At 36.8% G+C, this 12,581-nt stretch overlaps 1 protein-coding gene and 1 long non-coding RNA gene across 2 annotated transcripts; both read right to left on the reverse strand.

The window, feature by feature from the left end:
• Window positions 1-1,103: 1,103 nt before the first annotated feature.
• On the reverse strand, window positions 1,104-2,307 carry LOC114544898 (the record flags this gene model as incomplete). The annotated part of the gene is made up of 3 exons (XM_028563390.1): window positions 1,945-2,307; window positions 1,602-1,847; window positions 1,104-1,393 (listed from the first exon to the last, which is right to left on the reverse strand). Coding segments are annotated over exons 1-3 (899 nt in total), but the record flags the coding sequence as incomplete, so codon positions are not given.
• Window positions 2,308-3,737: 1,430 nt separating this feature from the next.
• On the reverse strand, window positions 3,738-4,869 carry LOC114544899. Its single transcript, XR_003690660.1, has 3 exons — window positions 4,857-4,869; window positions 4,541-4,603; window positions 3,738-3,777 (listed from the first exon to the last, which is right to left on the reverse strand). It is a non-coding gene; the product is annotated as an uncharacterized LOC114544899 (long non-coding RNA).
• Between the last annotated feature and the right edge of the window lie 7,712 nt (window positions 4,870-12,581).

Here is a 12,581-nt window from a genome sequence, read left to right on the forward strand (position 1 = left end):
CACTTGTCATACAATGCGTTTGGATGCCCGTCATGCTCATTATTCACATGCCTCATAAATGACAACCATTTTGCCTCTATGAGAGATGAAAACCCAGCTTTGGTAGATGTAGCACACCAGTATAAATGATTCTTGATGGATTTAGCCCATTCTGCTAATATTTCACAACCCTTCTCCTTGCTAGCTTTTAAAACCTTCTTCACCGTAGACTTTGCCTGGTGCCATATGTCGTAGTAATGAGTGGTATCTCTCTGCATGGTTCTCATCCACTTACCTATACCACGATGACGATCGGATACAAATGTGTTAATTGGAAGGTTTTCCTTGCCTTTTATTGCGTCAAACGAGCGTTTGGCCCCCTCTAACTCCATTTTATTGCTGCTTCCAACCTCGTTAGCCTATAACCAATTTTGGTGTTTGCGTGGTTAAAACAGTCATAATATAAAGAACTGCAAAAGCCATATTTAGATAAAAACAATACCTGAAGTAGTTCGAAATGTACCAGTTTAGTTAAATTACAATTCAACATGGTATAACATCCATATTTCGCACTGTGTCCCATGCTATCAAATCTACCGTCTCCAGCCCAAACACTGTCTTTTATCTCTTTTAACTGGCTTATTAAAATACCTCGAGATTTTTCCCAATACTGTAGTATCAATGGAAAGATAAATTTTCTTTGATGATAGAAAAAGGTTCTCGCGCAGTATATTTAAAGTCCTGGCCTGAAGAGTAGAAGAACTTTGCTAACAGAGGATCCGGACATGAGAATTGCGAAGCTCAGCAGAATATTGCCAGCAGGATGTTTTCCTAACACTAACGGTTGGCTTCTCCACGTGTAAGATCCTTTACATGCTTTACATCTTTGTTCCACTATTGCCATTGTTCCACGAACTTTTATGTCAACACTTGGCGATTCGGTCTTTCAGTGAAAGCAGAACAATGAAACCAGTGAAACCAACATACTGTAAAAAACTATAAACTTTGGCTCTGTATCCGCTAATCTAAAAAACAACAGTAGTAATATGTCGAAATAATATTTACGTATTTTTCAAAGTATTTTATGAATTATTCACTGATGCTGCGTGTATATAAAAATCTACCTTGCATCTTGTGATGTGCCCTCTCGTACTTCCTCTCCATCGTCTTCGAGCTCATCATCAGCTGACGAGTCTGTTTCTTCATCCTCCATATTGGCATTCCAATCTGGATCTCTAAAATTATCGATCAATTCACCTTCAGAGCTGTTTGCCAGTGATCCATCTTCATCATCCAAAGCCTCATCCAAGATGCCTATATCTTCACCAGTTTTGTTTTCGTCGGAATCGTAGTTACTTCTACTCTCGTCTTCAGACGAACTGGAGGACATCTCTTGTCGCAAAGATTCAACGATCTTAGAAAAAGATAACAAAATATTTATAGTAGCTCATTCTAAAGAACTCACTTCAACAAGCCCTAAAATAATCATGTGAGACTGTAGTATCACTTTCACAGTAATCATGTAACTTAGAACCAACCTTTTTGAGGTTTTTACTCTCCTTCCTTAATGCTGTTATTTGCCGCTTTCTCTTTAAAAGGCAATGTTTTTGCACAGAACGTACTCTCTGAAGATTCTCTAGTTTTTCTTTTTCCAGATCACATTTGGTGCACCGAAGCAATTCCTGATCTTCGGATATAAAACTCTCTTCATTTGGATTGTCAGAAAGAATCGGACTTTCGCATGCTGTCTCTTGTGTAGGCATTTCATCTAATTCAATTTTATCTGCTTCATCTTCATCTGAAGTTGTGTGCTCTTCCTCGTCTTGGTTGGAATCACCCGATAGCGGTGATAACTGGTGCCGTATTATCTGTTGATAAAAAAGAGATTGATATAACAAATAATATTCAACACGCAAAAAAAATATTCAAATATTTTTTGTCAAGTTGTTTGAATAAAAGACTCACCCTTCTTTTAGCACGTGAAGTAGTTGGCATTTCATCCAGGATGACAGTATCTTTAGTTGGAACAGACCCTGGTGTTAGATATCTAGCTTTTGGTTTGAGTTCGTCAGGCACCCCAACATGATACCTTGTTGCGAAGCAAGATTTCTCGAAATACGTGGAACATATAACTGACGATTTGCTTGGAACAAAATTTGGCTGATGTCTTCGCACGAGTTTTATCCAGTTTTTCCGCTGTTCCTCGTTCTCGGGAAACTTGTGCATTGATATCCCTTCAACGTGATAGGTATTTGTGCAACTGCGCAATCCAGGACCTCCACAACACAGTATTTTACCCCTTTTCGCCCTTTTTATGCTTGAAGCCATTGCTCGATCGCGTTCGATGGAAAATGAATAATGATTGTTGCTGCGCAGTTTTTATAGAGGGCTTTTGCGTGAATGCGCAGATGTGATGGCAGTGGAAATGCGACAGTGGAAATCCGCCCTCAGGATTTGCGCACACCACCTTGGTTTTTGTGGTTATATATCTACCCAGTAACAACTAATATTCTAGTATAAGTGCGTATACCCATACTGACGCAGCAACCGCAATTAGTGACTAAGGAATAAATTGCGCGTAAACAGGATACCGATACAGCGCATCTAATCACCACAAATAGACGAAAACAGCTAGGACATGTCAAAATACTGAAACGTCAGGCAAACGGGGATGTCTATAAATCTACCTAAGTTTACAGAATAACATATTATACAAAGTTTGCTAAATCAACGAAATGAAGTCCGTGCGTCCGCTAAGCCAATATTAATTACACGGATTATAAATATAAAAACTGTCCCTGTCGATACCTACGAAAATGTCTACAGTTCAAATGTTCAAAGCTACATTCGGCCGCTTATATAGGTGATTAAAAAGTAAAAATTGATGTATTTTGATATGATGGTCTTCACTTGACCAATAACTGCATCTACAAGACGCATATTTCTTTGGGAGCTCATCAAAGTGCAAAAATATTGCGATTTTACCTGGTAGACGCTCCAATGTTTATAGTATTTCTAAATAGGAAGAGCGCACTGTGTCACACTGCATACGTCATCACGACCTTTTGGCCGCGTGAGGAATTTCAACAGTTTTTATTTTCATAGCCCAACTTTGAACCTAAATTTTTCTTACTTCTAGTCCGAATTTGTCGACAATTTTGGTATCTTTATGATCGGGAAAGAACAAATTTTCAGAAAATATAAAAAACCCAAAAGCGAAATTTTCATTGCATATACACTTTAAAGGAATGCTTTCTACTTCTTCGTCAACAACGTTATACAATGGACCCCAACGATAACCTTGAAAAATATATCATCTTAAAAAAAAATTCTTCTTTTGCTGTATGTGATGTATTGGACTGAATAATAGGAATACCTGACGAGAAGTGTAATTGTTTGTGTGTTATATAAGATCCCATACGTCAGGAGGAGAATGAAATGAGGGTTCGTATTTACGGCAATCATAGCAGTGCGAGATTTTCATCAGGAAAATTTTGACCATAATTTTCGCTCAATCATCTATGAAAAAGCGTACAGTACCGTCTCTTCGTTGGGGTCGTTTTTACACAAACATCTCCATTTCCACCGCCTCTAACCCCGTGTAGCTAACCAGCCAATAATATGTCCCTAGATTGAGTGAAATACAAACATTCAGAACAAGAAATATTTTATATAGCTTCATACAAAATCTGTTTTTTTAAACTACCTGTCGGGAGACGAGTAATTTCTCAACTGACCGCTTGTGTATTCCAGCCCGAACAACTGAGGATGGTCTCGATAGCTAATTATTGAAAATATCTGACAGAAAAAGAAGTTTTAAAACTATGATATACTATAATACACAAGTCTTAACCAAACGGTATATTCTGGAAAGTAACTGCAAAAATAAAACTATTTTAAGTCGGCTGGATACTTTTTTGCAATTGGACATGTTCAAAATGGAAACGTGAAATAAAAAAGATGATAAAGCAGTAAACTTGAATCTAGGTCAGAAGACATGGAGAGTTTGGAGTGTTTGGAGTGTTTGGAGTGTTTGGAGTGTTTGGAGTGTTTGGAGTGTTTGGAGTGTTTGGAGTGTTTGGAGTGTTTGGAGTGTTTGGAGTGTTTGGAGTGTTTGGAGTGTTTGGAGTGTTTGTTTTTTTTTCTTTTAAGGTCTGAGATGAACAATTACTGGAACTGACATGGAATGTCGCATGACTTACTGAGCTAAGGGGATGAAGGCTGACGATGTTGAACATATATTATAGTAATAATAGTTTATAGTTTATTATATATTATAGTAATAGAGTTGATGTTCGCGGGCATAAATGTGTTTTTGGCCCTCCTCGCGGAACACATTGTAACCCTCGCTACGCTCGGGCTAAAATGAGTTCGAAGTCGGGCCAAAAACACATTTATGACCGCGAACATCAACTCTATTGTTATATTATTATCATTATAACATACACATGAGTATATACAAAATTAGTAAAATACAATAATTAGTAAATACAATAATTAGTAAATACAATATTAGTAAAATACAATAATTAGTAAATAGATTTGAATAAATATAGTTCACCTGGTGCAAGGCACTTTTTAATGATAACTCCAAGCTTATACTTTCTGGATAATTTAATACATTCTATAGGGTTTAATGATCAATATAGGGATAAGTATCATAAAATTGTTTGGCTGTTGGGGTTTATAAACTATCAAAACTACAAAATTATATCCTGTCAAAATTTCGAATTTCTAAAATAATGCCGGGTTTATGTTCATTTGAATTTGCTTGCTACTTTTATAATATGCAAAAAAGTAGACGGTAGACACTGATTTTAAGTTCAAATTTATAATATTTCGAAAATATATTATGCATTATTAATTATATAACATACCTTGAATAAATTTAAACTTTTACATGATTCAAGAACATTTTCATTTGTTTACCGAACTGTTTCGCCTTTGGATTTGATTCCGTTCATTAGTCAAAGTACACTTCAAGATGTCGGGCTTCCCTTCAAAATTGTCGAGGCCAGGGATATGACGGTGCTAGTGCTGTGTCCAGCCAGGTAAAAGGTATTTCTGGGAGAATATTAGAGAAAAACCCGAAGGCGTTGCATGTTCATTACTCCAGTCATCGTTTAAACCTTATTGTTGCCAAAGCGTGTTCAATTCTTCCAGTGAAAAATATGTTGAGTCAGGCACAAAATATCGCCAGCTTTTTTATCAGTTTCCCTATCCGCTCACAGTATCTAAGTAAAAAGATGAAAGAGTTTGGTTTAACCCGTAACAAGCTCGCAAAGCCTTCCACGACACGATAGGTAGAACGAATAAGATCCCGCGATGGTTGTTTGGATGCATTCAAAGTTATCTACGAAACACTCAATTTTATGCAGTTTGGAGGATCGCAGGAAGAGCCATTTCCTAGATTAGCTAGTGACGCACAGTCTCTGGATAGTGAATGTTCTTGCACGAAATAAATTTCATGCAAAGCGAGTTTGAAGAGAAATTCTTACCATAAAAGCGCTTGGTCCATATCTCGGACTACGACTCAAATATCGAGTTCGTTGAACAAATGCCGAACCAAGATTCAACTTTTGACCGGAATCTTGTAATAAAATCGACGAGGGTGAAGATCTGCCGTGTTCTGTATGCAGCATCTTTTGTTCTGCGCTGTCTAAAATGCAGGCAGATAATTTGTTCATTTCGTAAATGCGCGAACAATGGCCGATCTGTTTTAACATTACAAACCTGACTCCTTGAGTTCGGTTTTCTTCATTTCAACATCATCCCGGGTATCTTCAATATTAGTTTCCTCATCTTCTCTACACGATGCAAGGCGATCTTTGACAAGATCTACAATCAATGTACGCTGTCTGTGCTCTTGCTAAGAAGTTCTGTTGTAGTTTCAAGGCGTTGTCTGGCTCCTTCTTTAATGAGTTCGGCCGATAAATCATCTGAAATACAACAATATCAATTTGACATTCCGCCAACGGAATGCCCCACCGAAACATTGAACAGGTTTGACCCATCGTTGACAAGTTGTGGGCGAAAACATTCAGAGCACAATTTGACTGAGAAAATAAATGGGCTTACCAAAGAGTTGTTTTGGAATACAACTTTCATAAATCTCAGTCTTTCCCACCGCTGGTCGTCACAAGATGTTTGAGTCACGAGATTTCTGTACTGAGCATACGGTACCAGTGGCCTTTAAATTGCGGGCAAGAAGGTCAGATGCTTTGGTATCGAATTTTGTGTTTGGCACCTGGCTAGAATCATCTGCACGAGTTTTGCTATCAATGACAAATACGTTCCTAAGAGCTTTCACTAGAAGAATATTAAAACTTGGTCGCTCTTGCAAATATATCTATTGAAAATTCAGCAAGCAATCCCCGTGGCAATAGAATGACATGTGGACTTACTTTCGTAATAAATGGCACGAATTGTTTTCTTAACAATAGCGAACAGTTGACAAACTAGAAATGAAATGACATTATCAGCAAGAGCTACAGTGTATTGAGAGTATCTAAGGTGGAACATATCAGTTCGTTTATATTTTAATCATTTTGACAAGACCAATAATAAAAAGTTTCAGATGTTATCGCGTTGAGCCAACTTCGATGATTCTGTGTAAGGCAAACATATTCCAAAGACTTGTTTCAACTGGATCGCTGTGAAGTTTTTGTACAAAGCACAAAGCTGTTACAATGCGATTTAAACGATTTAAAAGAATGCTACCAACTTTTCGCCGAATACGATTGTGTGTTTACACAACCTAGCTCTCTTTAGGGGGTACATTGATATTTTGTAACAGATTTCATAATTTACGTAACTTCAAGAAACATACCAGAGGGAAATTCTAGCAGTGGTATGGCAACTTGAGACGTTGGCGAAAGTTTAGTAAACTTTTCCAGATATTGTGGGAGCAGTCTAAGGACAGAAAATTTAGTAATTATTACTTAAAAAATCATATATTTGTGAAGGAGTATCTCGCATCACAAGAGACGTTACGTTTAGGCTCGAGTTTATTGAAAAACGTTTCTGTAAATTCACTGCTTGAGCACATTTTCAAGGCATGATTTCAAATATCTCCAAATAAATAAACTCCTAAAACGCTGCAACTACTTAAATCAACTTCATTCTTACAAAGTGCTAATGGACATAAAAAAACGTCTCAAATTCCAGACTATTTTAAGTAGCCATACCTTGCCATAACTGAAGGCATTTCTACCATACATATGGTGAGACAAGATACGCTTAAGGTCGCGAAATGAGCAACCAAGTACGCATTAGACAACACTAGACGAAATATACAACAACGTTTAAGCAAGAACAGACAACCGCTGAAAATAAAGTCACGCAGATTCTTACCTGTTTATCTTGACCAATAAAAATGTGGTACGTACACAGCTCCGTTAATACCTGCACGTGTTACAATAAAATATCCAATTAAATCATTGGTATGGTATGATATAATTATGGTATAAATTGGTTATGGTATGGTGGGATATAATTATGGTATGATAGGCATGGTTATGGTATGGTATGATTTCGTTATGGTATGGTATGGTGTGATATTATTATGGTAAGATATGGTTATCGTATGGTATGATTTAGTTAAGGTTAGTTATGGTATGATATGATTATATGATATGATTATATGATATGATTATATGATATGATTATATGATATGATTATATGATATGGTATGGTTATGGTATGGTATGGTTTTGGTATAATTATGGTAAGATATTATGATATATGCAAAAAACTGATTGATAAGAACCGTACTGGAAAAATTCTAGCATACAAATGAGGTCGGCGCATATCGTTAGGAACACGAAATAATCCAGGAAGAAAATTGTAATTTGAAACCTGAATGCAAAGTAAAATTTTTAGTTCATGATTTTGGTGTGAAAAGTACACAACTTCACTTCCCTTCCCATTTTAGAGAAGACTGTAGATATTGAACGTAAATATTGCTCTCCAGAAAGTATCAAGTTTTTATCTTGCAGTGCCTCTGGAAAGTTCCTCAGAAGAACATCCAACACCTCCCATTCCAATTCCTAGAAAATGAAGAAAGTTGAACTTCAATCGAAACTTAATGCCAGATGATACATTATGATAGAAAAGTTTACCTGTTGTAAGCACACAAGAATAACATTCATCGCCTCGCTGTAAGGCAGTGAAACAATCCCGTTTGTCTTATCTTCTGCAGAACTAAAACAAAAATGAGAATGTATTACGCAAACAAGAAAAGGAATTTTGGAAGCAGAATACCTGACATACGTGGCACTATCGTCATTAACCAACATTTTCTTTCAGAACAAACAAAATACGAAGTGAATTAAACTTTTCTACTTTTGTCTTGCACAAGGCCTAGACGTTGTCAGCACGCAGACTGAGGAAACATTGAAGAATCTTTAAGAAAACACAATGTGAGAAATCATAGAAAAATCGCGAGAAATAAAATTGAATTTGCCTTACCGAAAGCCGTATTTCCGATGCACTATACGTCCGATAGCCATTGTCATAATGAGTTTTTATGTGGTACACTAATATATTGAATATTCGTTTGGCTCGTTCTTGAGGTTTACGCAACAATTTTATCTGCGAAAATAGAATGAAATTACTGAAAGAGAAGCAAGTGTGGCATTAAATTACACTTATTTTTGTTCACGAAAATAACTTCATCACAATGAACGAATATGTGTGGACAATCTCTGCATGTCCTTCATTACCTTGAACAAGCGTACTATCCTAATACAGCCTCCTTGATGTCTTTCTACGCTGTTTCATCCTGAGGCTGCAGCAACAAAGACAAATTACAGTGATTAGATGTAATTTTATGTCTCTAGATGTTCCTACATATACCTTGCAGTCTCTATAATTACCTTACATGTTCTTTACATGACGGCTTAACGTATCGCTTGAGAGGATCAACTGGACAGTGGCAATCTGGAATTGATAAATGAAATATAATCCTTTTACTTCACTGATGCGTTTGCATTCACGACCCCCGTGTAAAACGATCCAATTTGCGGATATATAGTTAGGTTCAGGTCAGGAAGCTTTCACTGATAAGAAAGAATTTTCTATTGAAGTACAGTATCAGCTCATCACGAATGAAGAGGGAAATTGGAGTGGAGAAATGAAACCGTCTGAAAATGATTGTATTGAGTACCTTCTCGATTATATGCAAAACATCGCAAACTTTCGGTGAATCAGAGGATTCAATAACATCGACCAGAAGCTGGACAGCTCGGATCCGCACAGAAATATCCCGATCTTTGACAATGTGGTCTAAATGTGGCAACACTGAATTCTCAAGTATTTCTTCCTGTAAAAATCAAGGAGTTATAAAACTAGAAAAAGATTCATAATATCGCTAATGTCTAGAAAAATGGACTAAAATTTATTCAAAGTACTAAAATTTTATACCTCATATAGTGGAGATAACGTTCCTAATATGTTACAAAGCACATTTAGAGCTTTAATTCGGTTGGCCGTCCTCTCTTCACATCTAAAAAAAAATTCCCATTAGGATAAGACTGAGGCTACATAGAAATACATCACGAACTTAAACAAAAATCAACATACCAAAATATTACATTTTTACATAACAAAATATAAAGAAAAAAGAAGACCACACACTTGAAGTATTTCTCCACCAAATCTTTAATATTTTCAAACCAGTTTTCGCAGTAAGGATGAAGAGACTGGGAACGATGAGAAACCAGGAGAATAACTGAGGATTACTGCAAACAACGACATTTCATTTAGCTGCAAACAACGACATTTTATTTAGCTAAGTGGATTCCGTTAGATCTTCATATATTTTATTAATTTTGTCCTCAAAGAAAGTCATAAAATTGTTAGCTAGATTCTCATCAGATTGGCACACAGGATATTGAGAATCAGGGGTATAATGTAGTAACTTTCCAACGGTTTTAAATAATTTCTTTTGGTCACTCCAATTATCTCTAACAATTTCAGAATAATAACGAGTACAACTTTCCTATAATAGCTCACTGACACGGCGACATTGCTGACTGTATTTTAGACGATCACAGGATTGTCTTGACTGACGCCATACCCGCTCGAGTTTCCTTCTGATACGTTTTTCGTTTTTAATTTGTTCAGTGTACCAAGGTGCAGCTGGACGAATAATTATCTCTCTTGAAATAAGTGGTGCATGATGATCCAGAATTTTGGGCAGCTCCGAGTTGTATTGGTTGAATTCGCACTTATATCAGCCGTGTTCCCAGTGTTAATCGGAGATAGCCTAATTTCATTAAGGAACGAGTCCATATTGATTGCTTTAATTTTACGTGACTCCACGACCCTTCTCTGAAACAATGTTTTTTTAAAATTGAGTTCATATGTAACCGTGTAATGGTCAGATATAGATGGATCATGAACGTCAATAGATTGAACAATATTTTCCTCATGGCGAGACAAGATAAGGTCTAACGTGTGACCAGCAAAGTGTGTTGGTTGTTTTACACGTTGTTCCAGATTAAAAGAATCAACAAGATTGAGAATTTTTTTGTTGTTAATTCCGACTTATCGTCTACATGGAGGTCGATATAATACGATTATATTTAGAATTTGAGATGACACATTGATTTGCATACCCATCACTTCAAAAGACTTAATGTGTGAGAACATTTTCGCCGAGTCCAGCTTGACTTTTAAAGTATTGTTGTATAGTATACCAATGCCTCCCCTCTACCTTGTTGTCTCGAGATATTGTTAAAGGAGTAGCCCTTCGGGGTGAAATTCCCAAAAGATATATGATCAAATTTGTCAGGGTGAAGCCAGGTTTCTGTAATCGCAAATATATCAAATTCATTCTCAACCACATAGTCTTTGACTAAATTCGCTTTGTCCCGAATAGACCGTCAGTTGAGAAGACCAAAAGAACAAAACTGAGTAACAGCTGTATGCAGGAGTGTTGGCAATGCCTGATAAAGGAATATTGATGAGATTGATTCTCTTAATATAATTTCTGCCATATATATTTACAGGCTTTGGGACACGGTCCGTGATTCTAACAGGGATAGCTTCCTGATGATTTGCAGGATGATAGTGATTGTATAGTGTGGCGGTGGTGTTTGCGAAGTAGGTATTATAGCAAATATTCCTATAGGTCATATGGAACAACCAACCTTTCTGTAGATTCAACTGCCCAAGCATTGAACTAAGCTCCTCAGGATTATTAGCGGGTCGAAACGTGTTCATCAAACGTAACTGCTTTCGATGTTGACATCTCATCCGACTGATTATTATCAAAAGATTGAGGACCAGGATTAGGCGAAACATCCACACACATTGTTAGATCCTGCTTGAAGGCTTCGTACACAGGACTAGACTAACAAATCCATGTTTCGTTTCTTTAGCAATCGCAAATGAGACTTTGTATTTAGATTCAAAACCAACTCGTTGTATGTTGACCCGACATCGAAAAGCAATATCTCCACAAATACTCAAGGTTATGCCATCCGCAGCCAATCCATCCAAATCCGTGCAATTAGTACTCTTAAATGCCATATTAATTGGTCGAGATGTACGAAACTCGTTAGATGAAATAAATATCATAAAAAATATATAGAGCTGCCGACCAACCGACATATTGGTCGTGAATTAAGCAGTACGAAAACACAATATTCATTTCCATACACCAAAAGATGGTGATTCAATGATAACATCACGTTATCAGCTTTAGAGAATTTCTTTAAAAACTTGTTTAACGAATCGGATAGAAGCAAACGGGAACGAGAAGAAGAAGAAGTTGTGAAATCATTGTAAGTGTGTTTATTTCTATTTAAACCCGACAACTTTACTTGTTCAGGGAAAGACATATTAGAGTTGTTTACTAGTAAAAGCTATGTACACACACCTTGGGTGGTGGTGGACAAAATATTGAATCATTGGTTATTTTTATTCTAGATCACTAGCTGCCTGTGAAGGAACATACAAAATTTTACTAGAATGCTACAAAAACAGCTGGATTGAAGGTTGTCAAACTGAAATGGTCTCCCAAGTGGCAAATCGATTGCTCGAATCCTACCATAACCGTGTTTCATTATAAATCTGTGAAAAGGATAAAGTAAATTAAATGAACATGGCCGTTCAGCACAAGTACTTGTAGTCGATTGGAGAAGACAATTGTCTCCCAAGCGGTAAATCGATGGTTCGAATCCTACCATAACCGATTTTCATTATAAACTTCGTCAAAAGAAATACAGTAATTAAATAACCATGGCCATTCCCATAAGATCTTGTAGTCTAGTGGCTAATGCAATTGTCTCCCAAGTGTTAAATCGATGGTTCGAATCCTGCCATGACCTTTTTTCATTATGAACTTCGTGAAAAGAATAAAGTAAACTAAATAACCATGGCCGTTCAGCACAAGACCTTGCAGACTAGTGGCTAAGACAACTGTCTCCTAAGTAGTAAATCGATGTTTCGAATCCTGCCAAAACCATTTTTCATTATGAACTTCATGAAAAGAATGAAGTAAACTAAATAACCATGGGCATCCAGCACAAGACCTTTTGGTCTAGTGGCGAAGACGATGGTCTCCCATGTGTTAAATCGATGGTTCGAATCCTTA

Source organism: Dendronephthya gigantea, unplaced genomic scaffold (genome assembly GCF_004324835.1).
Source record: "Dendronephthya gigantea isolate DGI-Jeju-01 unplaced genomic scaffold, DenGig_1.0 001029F, whole genome shotgun sequence".
Lineage (NCBI taxonomy): Eukaryota > Metazoa > Cnidaria > Anthozoa > Malacalcyonacea > Nephtheidae > Dendronephthya > Dendronephthya gigantea.